Source organism: Chiloscyllium punctatum, chromosome 45 (assembly GCF_047496795.1).
Source record: "Chiloscyllium punctatum isolate Juve2018m chromosome 45, sChiPun1.3, whole genome shotgun sequence".
NCBI lineage: Eukaryota > Metazoa > Chordata > Chondrichthyes > Orectolobiformes > Hemiscylliidae > Chiloscyllium > Chiloscyllium punctatum.
Window position 1 is genome coordinate 57,991,717 of NC_092783.1, and position 21,006 is coordinate 58,012,722.

General features: G+C 39.0%; 1 protein-coding gene across 3 annotated transcripts in view; it reads right to left on the minus strand.

The window, feature by feature from the left end:
- The window catches only part of LOC140467469 (lamina-associated polypeptide 2, isoforms beta/delta/epsilon/gamma-like), a 63,270-nt gene that overhangs the window by 22,074 nt on the left and 20,190 nt on the right, over positions 1-21,006 (minus strand). For all 3 annotated transcript variants that reach the window (XM_072563870.1, XM_072563871.1, XM_072563869.1), the window contains exon 2: positions 2,159-2,282. In XM_072563870.1, the coding sequence (XP_072419971.1) occupies positions 2,159-2,282 (124 nt within the window). The remainder of the gene's footprint in view (positions 1-2,158; positions 2,283-21,006) is intronic.

Here is a 21,006-nt window from a genome sequence, read left to right on the forward strand (position 1 = left end):
GAGAGAGACAGACAGACAGACAACGAGGAGAACGCGAACAAGAGAACGTGAACAAGAGAGCGCGAGAGCGAGAGCGAGAGAAAACGCGAGAGTGAGTGGGAACTGTTCCCGCTGGGACACAATGGTAACTCTCCTCCATTCCCAACACCCTGCAACTTCACAGTACCAACACATGCAATCACAGAAGGTACAACATTTTTGTCTTTCTCAGCAAGGCCCCAGATTCGCCTTCCAGGATTTATCTGCAATTCATTCAATCCAGACTGCTACAATCACTATTCACAATGCAGTCCCTACATTGGGAGTCCTGAAATGGAGACTGGGCGATTACTTTGTGGAACACCATGTTCGGTCTATTAAAATGACTTGAGCTTTCAGAGGCTTGCCACTTCAACACACTTACCTGCTCCTGTGCCAAAATCTCTGTTTCAAGCCTGCTGCAGTGCTCCAGAGAGGCTCAACACAAGCTGGAAGACCAAAACATTTAGGTACCTCACAGCCTTCAGGACTCAACATTGAGTTTAACAATTTCAAAACATGAATATCTCCTTCTTTGCTTATTATCTAACCCCATGACCCCAGCTACTGTTACGAAATGGGTTGATTTCAATACAGTCAGCCTATTTTCAACTACTTATAGTCCCCACTATTACCTAACTAGCTTCTCCTCTTCCCTGGCTTATTATCCACAATCCATTTGTCTGCCTACCCTTTCTTTGCTCTCTCTGGGCTCCATCTCCACTCACTCCTTTTTGCCCCTATTGCTGCCATAATTAGCATAAATACCACCTTTTCTTAGCCGCTTCCTAGTCCTGAAGAAGCGTCAATAGATGCAAACATTAACTGTTTTCTCTCCACAGTTGTGGCCAGGCCTGCTGATTTTCTGTTTTTGCTTGTTAGTGGTCAAACAAATGGTCATTTTAAAGTAGATGCTTGAACATATGAGAGGTAGAAAGATATGCCAGAGCTAAGGGTCTAGACAGCTGAAAGCACAAATCATCTGAACAGGAAAGAAACAGAAAAAACACAAATCACAGTTGGTAAAATTAACAGTTCTGAGTGTTGTATGGCTAAATAAGTCTTGAAACAAGGGATTAAATCGTGAAGGGATTTTAACATATGGATGCAAATTTTAAAATGAAAGCATTCATATACTTGTAGTCAACAGAGAGAAACTGGAAACTTTCAGCTGCTAATTAGGTTTGAAGCTTGCTTGAAATTTTGTAGCTTGTTTTAATCAAAACATTCCAATACACCAATAATTCTACCACTTTAAATATAAACAGAAAGTGCTGGAAAAACCGAGGCAGCATCTGTGCAGAGTAAAACAGAGCTATAGGTCAGATTTTCAAAATAGGATTTGGGCCAGGTACAGGTTTCATTTCAAATTAGAGATCTTGAAAGTTGTCTTAGGATCCCAATGGTCTTCAAAACATTCAGAGGAATGGTGGGATGGAACACGATACTTGCTCTGTGATAAATAACAGCCTATTATGGTTATTTAAGGGCTGTTTAAAAGCTTGCAAATGTAATTTTAAATTTTTTTCTGGCAAACCTGAAAAACTTGGAAGACATTAGTGGAAGTACCTTAGCCTGTCACTTTTACTTTAGCTCACCTTCTCAATTTCTAAGAGACTACGTACTCATATCTCGAAGGCAGCTGCAGCTTCTAACGTAGCTCCTGCCTTCATGACACCTTTAACTGGATGCTGAGCTCACCTCCTCCAAGATAATATCATTGGAACTTAACGCAGAATTCATCCTGCTTTGAAAATATGATCCAATATTTGAAGTCTGACTTTTCATTATTTTTGCCCGACAAAAGGTCATTGGCTAGAAATGTTAGCACTGACCCTCTCCTCACAGGTATTGTCAAACTGGCTGAATGCTTCCATCTGACCGAAAGCTGAATTTCATATTCCCAGCATTCTCAGTATTTTGCATTGCCACCATCTTGAAAGTTGCTCAAGCTGCGACTAAAAATAATTCTTTGCTGACTGAATTTTAAATTGGAGAAGTTATCAGAACATTAAGTACACCTATTATAATACCAGTGTCCACCTCTACATAAAGCTAGATATATCCCACTATTTCTGTATTCAGAAATGAAGACATTGACTGAGTAATGTAGAAAGAGGATCTTTAAATATGTACCTACCCACAATAGGACCAGGTGTAACGCCATGTTTCATAAGCTGCTCTTTTAATTCTTCATTGCTCAGCTGTGTGACATCCATTTTATCTGTATGATTATCTTCAGCGTCTTTTAGTTTAGGCAGTTCCTTAGTTTCAAGGAAAACAAAAGACAAACAATGGTTAATAACAGTTGCAACAAAGCTTGCAGTTATTGCTAAACTTTAACGTAATAGAGCAAAACTTGTCTTGTGACACTAGCTGACAAGTTATGATGAGATATGTCCAAGTGTAAAAATACTTGTTAAAATAAGAGCATGTGAAGCACGAAGATTATCATGTTATTGCATGATTCGTTACAACAAGGAAGTAACCATATACAAAAGGACTCATTAAGTATTTAACTTGAAAACATCTAACAGCATGTTAGCGTGTGCTAAATTTATAAATGACAGAAGTGAAAAGACAGTTGGTTCTGATATAACGCATTAGTTCTGTTCTCGTGCTTCTCGCGTTAGAAGAAAATCGCACAATAGCTGTGCATTTAAACTAATGGGGCCGGAATAATGTTATAGCCAGTACAGGTAAAGCAAGCTCACATCTGCAAATAATGGTATAAATTCTTCAATCACATTAAAGTCAATTTGCATTGAAAAAAACATGTTATAGCAGAGCAGACTGTATTGTTCAAAGTCCTAAGATTTTGAAATGCATGTCTATGCAAAAACATGCCAATATGCCACAGAATATATAAACTAATTGCACTACATGAATAAACTTTACCTCTACTGGTGCTTACATTAAATTGCACACCAACTAAATGAGGGTTTAAAATTTCAAGAGAACAAATGATTCAATATTACATCCCACTAAGTTTCAGTAATTTAACAAATCTTTCAAGTGGCTAGCTTTATAAAGGTTCTAATGTTTTTATAAGTGGTAAGGAGAATTGAATATTGTAATGACGAAGACAATGGTTCAAAACAAGGCAGCCATTCAGAGAACTGCATTAAAAGGCAACAGTTAGCATTTCTTGTTATTTTATAGCCAAGCTTCAAGTCATTCTCTTAATCTACGTACACTTGTGTCAATTTTTAGTCGAATACACTGCGAAGCACTCGTTTTCTTTAGATAAAGTTGTCATATGATTACAAATCTTATTTCTGTAATCTAGTTGTGTTTATATCTCAAAAATAAAACCAGTGGAGGGTATAGGTATTAAAAAAGACAAAAAGTTAAAATTTGCAGACATTCTTATTGCCAATTAACGACATCCACTTTAGTTCAAAGTTAGCATTGTTCCCTTCTTGTCTGAAGGTTCCCAGTCCAAATGCACCAAAATCCATGGCAATACTACAGTGTAGTACTTATGGAATGCTATGCTGTCTACAAATGCTGTATTTTGAATAAAACATGAGACAGTAACATTACTTTTGAAGAATTATGGGCAAATCAAAGAAATGTTCTGGCAAATATTTATCCCTTCAACAACATCAGGAAAAAAAAAGTCCACCTGGTTATGTGTCTTATTACTATTTGTGGAAGTCTGCTGTTTGGAAACTGTCAGCTACAGTACCATACATTATAATGGTAATTACACAGCAGAAGTTTTAAGTACTTCAGGATTTTCTGGCGGTTAAGAAAGGTGCCAAACATATTATAGTTTTTTCTGTCTATGTTTGAAATTTTATACTATGGTTACTAAAACTTTTAGTTACAATTCATCACATCTACTGTCTAATAAACTCAAATATCCATTTCATCATTCTTTTTCCCCCCCCATTAGGTATGGTTTCTGAGTAAAACTATGTTAAAAATGTTTTCTGTCAAGAAAATCAAACTGATTTGATCTGAAGAGGGCACCATCACATTTACGCCATCAGTACCTGAAGTTACAGAATTTTGTTGATGTTAGAGAAGCACAATGCTATCCCAAAACCATACAAGGATAGTTCCTCAAAAGACAGAAAAAAAAAGTCACTCCATTTGGAACAGCATCTGTTGAAAGACCTATCTGATATGTTAACTGGCATAAAATTCCCACATGACAAACAGTAAACGTGGTGGTGGCGGCAGTGGCTACGGAGGTTTAAAAGAAAGTGATGCCTGCACAGTTAGATTCCATCTTTTGGGAGCAGATGTAATTTGTTGCATTTATTAGTTAGACTTTTAATTATATTAGATAAGCCAACACATTCTTTTTATTTACACAAAATATTGCTGTGCTCCAAAACATCACAAGAATTTGGCTGGTACAAAACTGCTCAAAATCTTCAAGTATTCATACCTAGCTTCGAAATAATTGTCGCCTAAGTAATGACACATCCTTGAGTCCTGCTTGACTGTCTGGTTCCAAAAATAATTGGACAAACCCATTTGAATAACTACTAATTTGTTTTGAATAAAAATAAAAATAATCTAATGCCAAATTACTTAATTCATAAAGTGGAATGTAACACAGCAAATTACAACAATATTTGAATTTTCACATCAACCTTCCTAAGGACATTAACAGTCAAACGAACTGCAGCAGCTCCAGAAGGCTGCTTACCATCAACTTCAAAAGGTAATGAGGACAAGAGGCTACTCTAGTTAGTGACACCCATGTCCCAAGTTTGAATTATAGTAAAAAGAAACTCAGCAAAATGAAAGATTTTCTCCTTCAGGTTGGAAATGGGCTTGAATTCATACTTGCCTGAGCTGTTGACAAAGTGGGTGTTCACAACTATAGCAAATATAAAAATGGTTTTAATTATGATACATTTATGTAATGATTAGAACATGTCTAGTAATGCTACACTTATCACTGAAGGGATTATATGCTAATACCAAAGACTGAAACAGGAAAATTGTTTTGTCCTAAAATGTATATATGACATACCTTGATAAACAGTACAACATGGAGGGTCGAAGGACCTGTACTGAGCTGTAATGCTCTATGTTCTATAATATCGAATCTTTCAGTGGTTAAAAAGGTTCTCTTTTGGTTTCTCCTGTGTTAAAGATCAGGTTTTCAGTGCTGCCATAACACAATCCAAACAGATGAATTTGGTATTTAACAAACAATAACAGAATAAGCAGAAGTTAATTCAACTTCTCTTCATTTAAGAAGAAAACTTGAGAAATTTCAAATTGTGTTCCATTTTAGATTTTGTTTCTACACTACTGCAGGACATTGTCTAGAATTGTTTCAAAGGTATGCAAATATTTAAAAATTGAGTTTTATTTTAAAAAGCATAGATAATGCAGTATGCCTGAATCAAACTGGGCATTTGTTTTGTTTCAAACTTTAAAATTTACAGCTTTTTGTTTAAATCCATTGGGGTTCTAGAAGGCAAGTCCTATGATCCTTGCTGATTAATAATTAGGCATCAAACTTTCACTAGAAAAGATCTACAAGTACTATACACTAAGAAAAATAATGACCCATGGCTTACTGTATTGTGATTCTATCACTGTCCTCATGTGCAAATGTTAGAGTCTGCCTGTAAATAAAAACTTTAAACTAGAGCTTTAAAAACATTTTACCGTTCTTCACTTCTTCTCAATCAAACAACTTATTACAGATCCACTAACATAACCGTTTAAGTGAAATTACTTCATATATCTTTGAACTTGATTAATCCTGTCCCAAAATGGTACTGGCACAGCAGGTAGTGTATGGGCTCATTGGAGCCCATCTGCTCCATACTGGCAGTATTGTTTTCTCCATGTACTTTTATTTTTATCTTCTACATCTTCAAAGCCAGGGCAGAATCGGCGAGTTGGTGGGTGCAGCATCGGCAACGTGAATTGAGATCCCAGGCAGCGACAGTAGGCCCAGAGTCTGGATGCTTGGCAGTGGCAACTAGCAGCAGCACAAAGCCAGGGTTTCCCGAGGCATCGGTCTCTGCGTTGCTGTTCCCAAAGCGGGACTTAGAGGACTGGCACACCTACCAGATGCCACGCAGGGATCTGAAGTGATGCATGAACTCTTAGTTAAGTAATTTCTTTTTATCTTTATTCTAACTCAAAATGGTGCCAGATTGTGGCAACAAACACTTTTCACTGTATCTTCAAGATCAATGTGACAATCAGATATTCAGTGTTTAAAACTACTGCATTATACACTAATAGATTTCTTGCTGTTCACATTTGAGCCACAGGATACACATCATTGTTAGGCAATAGTATGTCACAAAGTATAAAGGAGGAGTTCTTGACTAACATGATCTGTTCCTTTATATTACAAAAGGTATAATTGCTATAAAAAGGAATTTAGATTCGGATTGGTGCATTGAGAGTTCAAATATAGCAACAGTTTATCTGTAGATTGACACTTGCTTGGCTCCTCACAAAGCCCAGAAGAAACCATGGAGAATGAGGGACTTTTTGTTTAAAAAAAACTTGATACATCACCCTGAACTTGCAGAAGAAAATATGTATATGTATGCATTCCAAACTTTGCTCAGAGGTCCAATGCTTAGAGGTGTTACGATATTTGTTACAATCTTATTCTCAGCATAAAAGCAAAAAGTGAAGTGTGCAGAATAACATGTTCAATGGTTGGGACAGTAGAAGGGAGGAAGTAAAAAACACACAAGTGGGGGAAACATAGGAAGCAGTGCAGCCAGAAGGTGGCCTAGAGGAAATACAATACACGGTAAAAATAAGAATTGGGGATCAAATGTCTGCAAAAACTTAAAACAAAACATATGCTACAGAAAGATAAAGGCAGGAATTTTCAGGATTAATGCCAATTAACTAGAGGTGCATTAGTTCAGGAAAGTGGAGAATATTCTGTCACATCTTGACTTGTATCTTAGAAAATAATGACAAGACCTCCCACACTCTCTCTCTTCTAAAAATCAGTATTTATATAGCTCAATGGTCAAAGGTAACCCTCAGGATGTTCAAATTGAAGGATTCAGCAATAACAATGCCATGAATACCAAAACAAGGTAAATAGTTAGATTTTCACCTCATGTGAGATAATTATAATTGACTAGAAACAGAATTGGACTAGTTATATAAATACTGGAGCAGGTCAGAGGTGAGGAATCTTGCAGTGAGTAACTCACCTCCTGACTCCCAAACCCTGGTCACCATCTGTAAGGCACACATTAGAGATTCACTGCTTGTCTGATGACTACAGCTCCAATAATACTCAAGAGGTTTGACACCAGCCAGGACAAAGCCAGCTCCTTAATTGGCACTGCATCCACAACTAATGTTCAGTACTTGCAACGTGTATAATCTACAACGTCAACTCCACAAACTTAACAAGACTTGATTGACAGCATCTTTTAAACCCATAGCCACTTGCATCTAGAAGGACAACGGTAGTAGATACACAAGAGTAACATCACCTGCAAGTTTCTATCCACTCACCACTTCTGTCCACTCTATTCCTTCAATGTTGCCGGGTCAAAAATCATGTAACTCCCTCCTTAAATGGAATTGCACAGACTACCCACTGCAAATGGACTGCTAAGCTATTCAAGAAGGCAGCTCATCTCTACCAGCTCAAAAATAACTAGGCAAAGGCAATAAATGCTGGTCAACAACACCCACGTCTTGAGAATACATTTTAAAAAGATTGGCAATGTGTTGTGTTTGCCACTTATGAGCCCATGCCTGAAAGGTGTCCAGCTTTTGCTGTGTATATTTTATAATCACTCTGTTCAGAGGTGTTATTATATGCCTCTGGATCAGATAAAACTTGAACCCAGGACTCCTGATCCAGAAGTAGCAATACTACCATGGGGCCCCAAGACTCAGCTCTTGATGCATATGCTTATAGATTTGTTTCGGTACTCAAGCAGTCAGGGATGTTTGAGACTGCTGTTCACAGATGACAGCACAACCTATGCCTGACGTTGTGAGAGAGGAAAGATCACTGACAAAGTAGCTAAAGATTGTTGGCCCAAGGAACCCACATACGTAATTTTAAAAAAAAATTGCAGAAGTAGAACATGCCACCTTTCGAGCCTGCTCTGCCATTGAAGATGATCATTAGAGACAAAATAAAAAACTGCAGATGCTGAATCCAAAGTAGACAGGCAGGAGGCTGGAAGAACTCAGCAAGCCAGGCAGCATCAGGAAGTGGAGAAGTCGACATTTCGGGTGTAACCCTTCTTCAGGAGTTTGAAGATGATCATGGCAGACATGTTTGTGTTTTGATTTTCACATTCCATCTACTACTGCTAACTTCAGATTCCCTTCCCCAAGATTTGAATTACCTGGGCCTTAAAAATATTTAATGGGCCCACTTACACTCCCTTCTCAGGTGGAGCTCCAAAGTCTCAACTCTCAAAGAAATTCACCGTAGCTCTGTCCTAAATGGGTCACTGTCCCCACAACTTTAAAGACAATGCTTCTGGAGATCCAACATGGCAGCGACCCAGCAAGTCTGAGTCTGTAGTGTTCCTCCCAAGACTTGGGCAAAAGTGGGCCACCCGCCTCCACCACACTTACCAAATCATTTAAAATAGTTTTTACTTAATGCAATTAGTTGCTCAGTACTAAATTTAAACAGTCTAGACCCCTGTAAAAATGACTAGGGGGAAAGGAGCCCGCAGTTCTCAGCAGGCAGGAACCCCTCCCCCACCCTCCCCAGCTGCAGCAGAGGCGTCCGCAGCCGCCCCAGGGGGCTTACCTACGGTGGCGAGCCTCGTGGAAGTAATCTCCAATCTTGACGCGTTCATCGAAGAGTCCCAGAGCAGATGGAATTCACTCTCGGCCGCGCTACAAAAGCACGACCGAAACATCGAGGAAATCAAGCGCCGAGTCGAAGCGAAAGGCCACGACCTCAGAGACAATAGCAGAATCGGTCGTGGATCGGGTCCGGACTCTTGAACAGCAAGTCCAGATCTGAGAAAATCTCAGTCGTCAAAAAAGTATTCGTTTGCTGGGCCTTCCCGAACGGGAAGAGGAAGGCCAGCTTACAGCATTCCTCGAGCAGTGGCTTCCACAGCTATTAAATCTGGAGGCTGAATCAGGCCAGGTAAAGGTGGAATGGGCCTACCGGGTTGCAATATGCGGGCCCAGCTCGAACTAACGCCCCCACACAGTTCTGTTCCGGCTACAAGGAGAGGCAGATGCTCTTGGAAGCTTCCAGATATCTTGGGAAAGATCCCCAAGCCACGATTTATAAAGGATCCAAGATTATGTTATTCCAGGACTTTTCCCCAGCTTTGGTCCGAAAGAGGAAAGCATTTGACGAAGCGAAGAAGCATTTAAAAGGGACTTAAACATTCAATACTCCTTGCGCTACCCAGCGACGCTACGTTTTAGCCATGAAGGGTCCGTGTACAACTTCAGATCACCGGAGAAGGCCAAGGAATTTTTGAATTCTTTTAGATAAATTGTAAGAGTTAATTGATGTTGTTTTCCCCTCCCCCCACCCCGGTTTACCCCCTTTTTTTTCTTTTCATTACCTTACTGTTTAATATTATCTCCCGGGGGGGGGGGGGGGGGTGGGGGAGGTTTATTTATTTGTTCTTCACTTAGCGATTTTCTCCCTTTTAAAAATATATTATATATATATATATATTGGCTGGGGGTTCCAGTTGATGTAGGTGGGGGGAGGTGGTTACCTTATCCTATTTTATCTCTGTCTTCAGGAGCGGGGTTATTTTCCCCTGTTATTTTGTATTACTATATTTAATTATTATTTGTTGAGACTGTAATTTTATATATATGTTCATACATGGTATTAACATTACCAAATATATCCAGGTGTTGGTGGGGGGGGGGGGGCATTGTTAGGGTACTCACTTAACTCTAGCTCAGTAGTATATTTGAATTTTCTTTATCCTATCATGGGGTGTCTGGGTCAAGGGTGGGGCACTAGTTGGGAGAGGGTATGATGGGTTTTTGGAAAGGAAATGATGACCCCGGGGTCAAGGGGGAAAATCTCCATTTAAATATGTTTTTTTTATTTAGAAATAGTTTTTTATTATATTGATGTGAGTGTATTAAAGAGCCTTTATTTTTGTGCATTTTATGTGCTCTATGCTCGGGATGTTTTGGATAGGGTTCCTTCTCCCGAGGGATCTTTGACTTGCCCGGACGATTATGGTTAATCAGTCGATTAAATGGTGCACGTGGAATATCAAGGGGAGTAATTCACCAACCAAAAAAGAAAAGATTATCAAACCTCAAGAAAGAAAAGGGATGATATAGCTCTCCTACAGGAGAGGCATTTATTGGATAAAGAACACTTGAAATTACGACAGGAAAGAGATTATTTTCCATTCTCTCTTTCTGTGCAAGGAAAAATATTTTGGTAAACTGGGTGGCTGAGGGCCCTCATGGACTTTCAAATTGGCACAGAATAATTATGGAATATATTCCCCAACTTCCTTACAAATATAGTGCACCAAAAAAAAATTATTCCATAAAATATAGCAGCCTTTCTTGAATTATACAAATACAGATATTTCGGTCATCCTAACAAAGGCTTTTATTTAATTGAGATAGCAAACCTGGCTGGTCTGGGGCCCCTTGGGAGAAGAATCCCGCACGAATACGGTTTTTTTATGTTAACACATTCAGAGCATGTATTTCACTACTCAATTTGTGTTATCTGTCGTTTTTTTTCTTGAATAATGTAAGAGATTTAATCATACACTCTGGTCAGTTGTAGGTTAGATTAGTAGTTAGCTGAATTTTGTCTTTTTTCCTCTCAGTATCTCTTTTTTCTAGTTTGATGGATTTTGGTTATTATTTATTTAAGATTTAATTGTATATCAATGTTAATACTTGGGTTTTTTTGTAAACTTGTAAAAGCATGTTAAATTTTCAATAAAAATACCTATATTAAAAAAAGACAATGCTTCCTAGTTCTGGAGTGACTCACAAGGTGAAGCAACTTTTCCACATTCACTTTGTCAAGATCATCCTGGGATCTTAGACACATCAACTCAGTCACCCCTTACTCTAAGATGAAGTGGAAATAGGCCCAGCATATCTAAACTATCCTAATGAGGCAACCCTCTCAATCCAGGATTAAAATTAGTAAATGTCCTCTGAATCACCTGAGCCCCAATGAGTTCCTGTAGTGAAGTAAAAACAAAAATTGCTGATGAAACTCAGCAGGTTGGGAAACATCTGAGAAGAAAGCAGAGTTAACACTTCAAGTCTGGTAACTCTTCTTCAGAATTGTTAGCAGCTAGGAAAAAAGTGAGGTTTATGCTAAAGATGAGGATTTTTTTTTGGGGGGTGATGGGGGTTGGAAGAGGTGAGCAGACAGATGGAGATGGAGCCCAGAGAGAGGCAAGCAAGGAGATTATGGATAACAGGCCAAGAAAGAAGAAAAGCTGAATAAGTGATAATAGGAGCAAAGAGTAGGAGTGAATGGGTGAGCTGTACTGAAAGTCATCCTTCCAGGTGGACCAATGATTGATAGATTGATTCAGTCTAATCTACCATATTTGCTGTCATAATGAGATAAGCAACAAAATAATGACATGGGAACATGGTGGTGCATTGAAGTGGCAGGCAATTGGAACTCGGTTATTTTTACAGACAGAATGTAGGGTGTTCTGCAAAGTGATCACCCAGTTTGTGATGTAGAGGAGACCACACTGAACAGCAAATATGGTAGACTAGATTGAATCAATCAATCGTTGGTCCACCTGGAAGGATGACTGGGGCCTGGCCATTATTATATTATCAGTTATTCAGATTTTCTTTTATTCTGGCCTGCTATCCATAATGTCTTCCGTTACTAACCCTTTCATACTCTCTCCCTGGGCTCCATCTCTGCGTATCTGCTCAACTTTCCAATCCTCAGCTTCCAACTTTATCTTCAGCTTAAATACCACTATTTCCTAGCTGCTAACAGTATGGATGATGATTCACTGGATTCAAAACTCTGCTTTCTTCCCACAGATTCTGTTAGACCTGCTGAGTTTCGCTAGCAATTTGGCTTCAGATCTCCAGCACAGTTGTTTTATTTCCTGCACTGATCTCTGGGACTGGGATGACTGACCTCCAACAACTAAGACCAATGTTTTTTTGTGCTAGATATTACTCAGCTCCACCCTCCCCCCCCCCCCCCAAAATCCCACTGAATATAATTTTCATGTTCCTGTATATGAACAGATTTGAAATTGAACCATTGCTCAACTCCACCAATCTATAGCCTGGAGTTCCCAGCTTAAAAACAAATAATTCAGTACTATTGGTATGGCTGATATTAAGCAAGTGAGATTTCTTTCAAGCGGCTGTAAATCCAGTCTTTAGCATGTAATTACAATTAAAATTGTAGATAATCAATTAAGATCTATTTCTACTGTAAATGACACTAATAATTGGAGTATTGCTTGTCAAAATATTCTGCTACTTCACTGAAGAGCAATTGGTAGTTGTAATGCATTGTCTGAAGGCTCAGAAGTAGATCTCAAAAGCAAATGGATAAATAACTAAAAAAAAAGTACAATAAATCAGGAATATGGGGGAAGAGTGGGATTAAAACAAAATAAAACAAAACAAACAAAAAAAACTGGAATAGAGTCAGCATGTCAGCATCTGCAGAGAGCAAAAGAGAGTTAACGTTTGGAGTCTAGCAACCCTTCTTTATTTTGAGAGAATGGATTAAAAAAAGTCACTGGCCAGCATTTATTGCCCATTCTTAGTTGCCTTTGAGAAAGTGATAGTGAACGTCTGCAGCCCACATGCTGAAGGGGAGGGGTTTGGGGAATTCTAACCCAGCCACACTGAAGGAACAGAGATATATTTCTAAGGCTGGATGGTGAGTGGCTTGCAGTTGGTGTTGTTTCCATTTATCTGTTGCCCCGTCTTAGATGGAAGTAGTCATGGGCGTGGAAGGTAGTTATTAAAGATCTTTGGTGAATTCCTGCAGTGCAACTTTTAGGTGTTACACATTACTGCTGAGCGTCAGTGGTGGAGGGAATGGGTATTTGTGAATGCCAATCAAGTTGGCTCTGGCATGGATGGTGTCAAGCTTCTTGATTATTGTTGAGAATGCACCCATCCAAGAAAGTGGGAGTGACTTGTGCATTATAGATGGGCGAGAGGCTTTTAGGAGTCAAGAAGCGAATTACTCACTGCAATATTCTTAGTCTCTGCTGTACTTAAGTGGAGAGTCTGGTCGAGTTTCTGGTCAATGGCAACCCCAAGAATGTTGGTCGTGGGGAATTGAGTGATAGTAACACCAATGAAAGTCAAGGGTCGATGACTAGGTAGTCTCTTTATGGAAATGGTCATTGCCTTGCATTTGTGTGGCACGAATGTTATTTGCCACTTATCAGCCCAAACCTGGATATTGTCCAGATAGTGTGCATTGTAACACGAACTGCTTCAGATTCTGAGATGTTGGAAGTGGCATTGAACATTGCGCAATTATTGGCAAACCTCTCTGCTTCTGACCTTATGATTGAAAGAAGGTCATTGATGAAGAAGTTGAAGTTGACTAACCTCCAACAAATACAACCATCTTTCTATGAGCCAGGTATAATTCCAACCAGTGGATACTTTTCCCCTGATACACATTGATTCCAGTTTTGCTAGGGCTTCTTGATGCCACACTTGGTCAAATGCAGCCTTGATGCCAAGGGCTATCGTTCACCTCAGTGCTGAAATTCAGTTCTTTTGTCCATGTTTGAACCAAAGCTGTAATGAGGTTAGGAGCGGAGTGGCCTTGGCAGAACCCAAAGTGGGCATCAGCGAGCAAGGTATTGCTAAGCAGGTGCTGCTTGAAAGCACAGTTGTTGAATACTTTCTATCACTTTACTGATTGAGAGTAGACTGATGAAATGGATTTGTCCTTTTTATGTACAGGTCATACCTGGGCAATTTTAACATTGTTGGATAGATGCCAGTGACATAACTGCACTGAAACAGCTTGGCAAGGGCAGTGGTAAGTTATAGAGTCATAGAGATGTACAGCACGGAAACAGACACTTCAGTCCAACCCGCTCATGCCGACCAGATATCTCAACCCAATCTAATCCCACTTGCCAGCACCCGGCCCATATCCCTCCAAACCCTTCCTATTCATATACCCATCCAAATGCCTCTTAAAATGTTGTAATTGTACCAGCCTCCACTACTTCCTCTGGCAGTTCATTTCATACACTTGCCACCTGCTGCGTGAAAAAGTTGCCCCTAAGGTCTCTTTTATATCTTTCCCCTCTCACCCTAAACCTATGCCCTCTAGTTCTGGACTCGCCCACCCCAGGGAAAAGACTTTGCCTATTTATCATATCCATGCCCCTCAATTTTGTAAATCTCTATAAACGTCACCCCTCAACCTCCGACACTCCAGGGAAAAACAGCCCCAGCCTGTTCAGCCTCTCCCAATAGCTCAACCCTGGCAACATCCTTGTAAATCTTTTTGAACCCTTTCAAGTTTCACAACTTCTTTCTAACAGGAAGGAGACCAGAATTGTACGCAATATTCCAATAGTGGTCTAACCAATGTCCCGTGTTCAATTTAATCATACATTTTTGAATAAAAACCTTTGCTGAGCTGCCATGCAGACTGAGAAAAAAATGGAAATGCTGAAATATTCATGTATGACAAGATACTGTAATATCAGCAGTCTTTACACGTGCAACACTAAAAACACAAGAAAGCCCAGACATAGAAAAGATCTGTTCTACACAGCATCAAAATTTAAAGTGTACCATTATCAGAAGCTACAAAATTTAACAAAAGAAACTGCAGATGCTGGAAATCAGAAACAAAAACAGAAATTGCTTGGAAAAGTCAGCAAGTCTGATAGAGTCTGTGGAAAGTTTTTTTCCAGAAATTTCTGTTTTTGCTGCCAACATTGAAAGTCTGGTGTCAAAAGTACAGAAATTATTAGAAACAGTGAGTAGGTAATTATTATTGACTTACAAAAATCCTCGATATTACACACAAACATTCAAATTAGGAGGAGGGGATTGTTTCAATCATCTAGCCTGATGGTTATTCAATAAGATAGTGGCTGAGTGATCGTTGCTTTAACTTCACATTCTTGAACCATCCCCTTGCCTCCTCAAATCGATATCCCTTGCTGTCAAGGGCCCCTTCCTCGAGCATTGTCTGAGGATGAATGTTCTCAAGTTCCCCCAAAGAAAAAGATTCCTCCTCCTTTGCGTAAACTGGGACCCTTTTTTAAAAATATAAACTGTGTCCCACTAGCTCTAGTTTATTCCAAAAGGGAAAATAAGCTTTCAGCATGCATCCTCTCCAGTCCACTCAGGATTTTATATATTTCCTGTAGAATTGAAGGTTAGGGCTTTGTCCTCCCTCCTGGACGTTGTAGATAACCCCGGTTGATGCCAAAGCCCAACACTGAAGGAATGCTAAAGTGACATTATCAATGTTGATTATCTTCATATCTGTGCTGCTGTTAAATTATTAGATTACTTATCAGATATCTCTTCTGGATGAGAACAAATTTGCTCCCATTAAACTTTGGGAAGACTGCAGCCAATGTTTAGACCCCGATTTAAATTCCATTCTCCAAATATCAACTCAAGCCTTTTCTTTTGCAACAATCTTTTAAAAAAAGTGTGCTGGTAATCTTGCTGGTAAATTTGATCCCCAGTAATACTTTACCCTCACATATTTACACTGAGACAACCTATTTTCACCTTAAAGTCACCTAGGTTCACCTCCATCTCAGGTCATCTGCTGCTTAAACTCTTCAAACTTGCCTTCATTACTCCTACAATTCACTATTCCACTTCTAGTCTCCCAAAATTGAAAAATCATCGAAAACTCTGTTGCCCATGTTCTAAATCACACCAAGTCCCTTTACCCCATCACCCTGGTTCTTGCTAACCTACATTGGCTTCAGTCCATATAAGGTTTTGATTTTAAAACTATCCTCCTTGGTTTCATATCCCTCCATGGAATTTCCCCTCTCGCTGTAATCTCCAACGCTCTGCACCACTAGCATAGTTGCTGTGCCTTTGATTGTAGATAACTGCACAATGGACCGAGGCACTGTTAAATCTACCTCTTAGACCATTTGGTCACTGGATCTGTTATCTTCTAATGTTATAACATACTATAAAATAATCCTGTGAAATACTTTGGAACACATTATGCTAAAAGGTGCTATATAAACAGAAAGTTGTTGTTGTCGTTATTTGAATGTATTAGTAAGCTAAGGGTCCACAAGCCAGTTCCAGTGGATACCAAAGATTACACACATTATGCTCAGTACAGGAAAGTTACATTATAAATTTGAAGTCAATACTTTTTAATAATTGGACATAAATAAGTGGTTAAATGGCTGTCACAGGTGACTTTTGGCATGTGCAATAGACCGTACCAAGCTTGCACAGAATAGGTCTTTAAATAAGGGCATAAATGAGAATACCGGACAACCAGTAGAATTCACATATCACTTTAAAGGAAAGGCCAACACAAAAAAGATTCCAGAACGCTTTTGCAATATTTCCTACTGAACAAAACAGAAGATCAAAACATATGGAGGTGAGTGGCTATTAGCACCTTCACATTGTTCCACAATGGCCTCCCCTATCCAAATAACACTGGGTGGGCCTCAGGCACGTCAACCCACAAGTCAGGATGTGAAGTCAACATGAAAAAAGATCTTAAATTTGTAAGGGAGGAAAAAAAAACATGGTACGACTGCAGAATGGCTAAGAGCTGTTTGCAGACAGGTCCAAACTATTAACCTTCAGACATACTGAGCACCAGATTCTTAAATCAAGGTGTAGGTCATCAGGTGGCAAAAGTACTTCAGATGTTCAAGTATCAAAGTTTATCTGAGAACCAACTCCTAGATAATCAACTATACAAAACCCTTACAAGATTTTCACTTCAATTTTAAAGCATCAAATTATTTCAATAAATCATAGACTTGTCACATGGAAGACTGGTAATTGTAGACCAGAGACTAAATTAACAACAACTTGTACAAATGCACTTTCTTCATTCAATTTTTGCACTGTGCGCGCACATGCTTGGAAGGGTTTGTGCTATTTTGTTGATTTAGGGCAAGCGCACAAAAACAAATAATCTATATTTTAAATTCATAAAAGCTTGTGCTGCATTATTAAGCTGGAACATACACTCCAAGGCTAAGACCCACATCTTTCCACACAAAACATTCTGACCACTAGAGAATCTAATCTAACCTAAACTACAAGAAGTGAGAGAGAGTATGCCGTTCTCTCTGTAAAACATGAGATTATTTGAAAACTCAGGTTTTTCCAATATCCTGATCAGCATTCCTCACTCAACCAATACTGTCAGAAAATAGGTTAATTCGTCATTGCTCAAACTCACTATTTGCAAGACCTTGTTGGCCTCAAAATGGCTACTGGGTTAGTCTACCCGCAGTCATAATTTTGAGTTAAAATGTAAAATGGCGAAGGCCTATAAAAGATGTTTGAGGTTCAACCCAAATATACACACACTTCTTAAAATTAAGCTTTTGTAAGAAGTACCAATTCCATTTTAGGTTGAAATGGCAGCAAGCAATTTTAATTAAATCTAGAAAAAATTCAGGATCTTCAAAAAAATACCCAGAGATTATAAATTTTATAAATATGTGTAAATCAGGGCCTCAATATGTACAGACGGCTGCTTTCATTTTATCTACAACTTTTGTCAGCATTAATGATATAATTCAATTGACGAAACGGAGGAGTTCATACAGGGCTACAATGAACATTGTGTTTTCATCAAGAACTTGAAGACAGGATCATAAAGTGCAGAAAGGAATTCATTCCCCCAGAGGGCTTTAATTAATAAGCTCATGAATGATACATGTCTGATATGGTCAGCAAGACAGCTGAATATAGGTTGGAGGAAGATCACACAGATTATATATGGAATGCAATAGTGGGAAAAGACACAGGCAAATATGACAGTGTACAAGCTAGTGAAGAGAAATTGAAAGGAGGAATACTGGAAAATCTTCAACATACAAGTGTTAAATGTGTTTTGGAATCTAGAGACAGTAGATAGCTGAAATGTTCAAGTAGCCAAATAATGAAAAGAAGCAACTATGAGGAGGGATGCGGGAAATTACAGTCCATTGAATACTCAAGACTTATGTATCGCTACTGGATAAAGGCTGATAACCCTTGCTTGTAACGGTCAAGCTATGAACTGGGAAATAGGGGAGAGATAAAGTTAACTTTTGGAAATCAACATAGAAACTTCCAATATCTGGGGCTGGACGGCTGAAAGTCATCCTAATATACACTGTGGAAGTAGAAAATATACAAGGAAGTTGCAATCAGAGAATCATAAGATCTTATACCATAAGAAGTGGTGAACTGGCTTCAATTACTTAATCTGAACTATCGACATCCTTTCTCCCTCAGCACTCTATCATCTACCCCTCTCCTTCCCTTCCCTCCAAACTATGCCATAAATGCTGCCTCTTCCACACTTCACTTCAGCTCTGAAGAAGTCATCTAGGCTCGAAACATTAGCTTGTTTTCTCATCATGGATGCTGCCTAACTCACTGTGATCTCCAGCATTTTTTGTTTTCAGCAGTGAATTGGCTCATTGTACTAGTACCTTAATAAGAGCTATACAAACAGTTCTGCTCCCACTATACTTTCCTATAGTTCTGTAGCTCTTTATTTTCCCCCAAATGCATGTCCAATTTCCTTTTGAAAGTTACAATTAAATCTGGTTGTCACCCTTGCAGGCAAAGCAATACAGATCATTAAAAGTTATTACAGTAGAAAGATTTTTTTCACCACTCGAATTCTTTTGTCAGTTATCATAAATCAAATCAATCTCTTACTGACATGCCTAATAGCTTATTTACTTTGATCAATTCTTAAAATTTTTGCACAAAGCATTACCTTGTTGCCATTACTGATGTGCAAAATATCCTGAACAAAATGTTTTTATACTGCAGGTCTCACTGTTGGTCAATGCATTCCTACCCAGCAGTCAGTCAATGCTTGCTGCAGGCTCAAAGGGCCAAATGACTTACTTCTGCACCTATTTTCTAATGCTTCATGAAGCATTAATTGGATGGAAACAGGAGTTCTGCATCTCACTATGCCCCTATGCCTCATTCACTATCTTCGAGTAGGCAATGGTGTGGTGGGAATGTCAATGAACTTGTCATCTAGGAGGAATCAGGGACATGGATTTGAAACCTACCATGATAGCTGGCGAAATTTGAATTTGATTATCATATTTGGAATTAAGAGTAACTAGTTTAATGGTGACAATGAAATCATAAAAATGAAATACAAACTTAACACAGTTACTCAGAACCACTTGCATGCGAAGTGGCAGAAACTACTAAACAGGACTAAATGACTACACAGCCCTTTCTAAAATTCTACAGTTATGTCACATCCAGTTCTGAACTGGTAGAGGACAACTAAACTCTTCAATGGAGGAGGTAGATCATCAATGATGGGACAGTTCAGCACATCAATGCAAAAAACAACACTGAAGCAACTTAGGCAGTGGATGCCAAGTGGATGATCCATCTCGGTTTCCTCCTGGGATCCCTAGCATCATGGATGTTAAATGGCAACCAATTTGATTCACACCACTTGATATCAATAAATGTCTGAAAGCAATGGATACTACAGAGGCTAAAGGCCTTGGCAATAGTATACTAAAGACTTGTGCTCCAGAACTTGCCACATCCCAATCAAACAATCCCAGTGAACATACAATGCTGGCAGGACCTGCTCAATGTGGAAAATGGTCTAGGTATGTGCTGTGTATGAGCAGCAAGAAAAATCCAGCTAAGCCAATTACTTGGCTATTATTATATTCTCAATCAAAAACGGTGATGTGATTTACTGTCACAGCGCCATCAAGCAGAACTTGTGAGAAACCACCTCCTCCCTGATGCTCAGTTTGAGTTCCATCTGGACAATCCAGCTCCTCATCTCTTTAAGGCTTTGGTCTAAATAAATCTAGGTGAACTCCAGAGGCAAGGAGAGAGTAAGTGTAATTCACAATACAGAATTACGTGGTTAAAAATCACTTGTTATCTCACTTTTTAGATTAGAATCACAATCTAAACATCACGTGGAGACAGAGAACACAGGGGGCTAACACCTTCAACATATTGTCTAGCTATCACCATTGTTAACAGCTAACCCGAGAATCAACTTTTAAATAAAGGTTTTGTAATTTACACATGAAAGAAGTGAACCTATCACTGTATTCTAACAGATGAAAGGCTTAACAGACAATCAATTTTTCAATGTATAATTTCAGTTACATCACACTGCAAATTTTTGCTATAAATTCTGTGTTACAATCGAGCCCTCCACTATCACCTGATGAAGGAGCGTCGCTCCGGAAGCTAGTGTGCTTCCAATTAAACCTGTTGGACTATAACCTGGTGCTGTGTGTTTTTTAACTTTGTACACCCCAGTCCAACACCAGCATCTCCAAATCAAAATTACATGGAGTGTGATTCCAATTCCAATAGTCTTCAATACTATTGACAGAACTTTGTAAGGGCCACAGGCTTTGCAGTATCCAATGGCTCCAATGGTTTCTTGATATCGTATGGAGCGATTGTTCTGATTGCTCTTTGAAAATGCGAGTACAGCTAGATTCAATAGTCTGAATGGCCTCTTTCTGATCTGCACCATTTCAAGATGCCATGCAAATTATATGCAATTGCTTCAGTTCAACTAAATAGCAAGTTCCTGTTCTTTGTTGTTCCTCTTCTAGGTGTTTCTTCCTTGCTAGAATTTAGTTCGACTGGCCCTAGAAACCTTCCCTCAAGTGATCAGTAGTTGCATAAGAATTTAAGCAAAGTGCTGACAGTTACTAAACCATGGCAGGCATCACATTGCAGTCTGATCCTTTATTAACTCTGTGACAGCACATGCGTGCTTCATGCAGCATTCACAATTTACTACTGGATTTAAGATAATTTAATTTAATA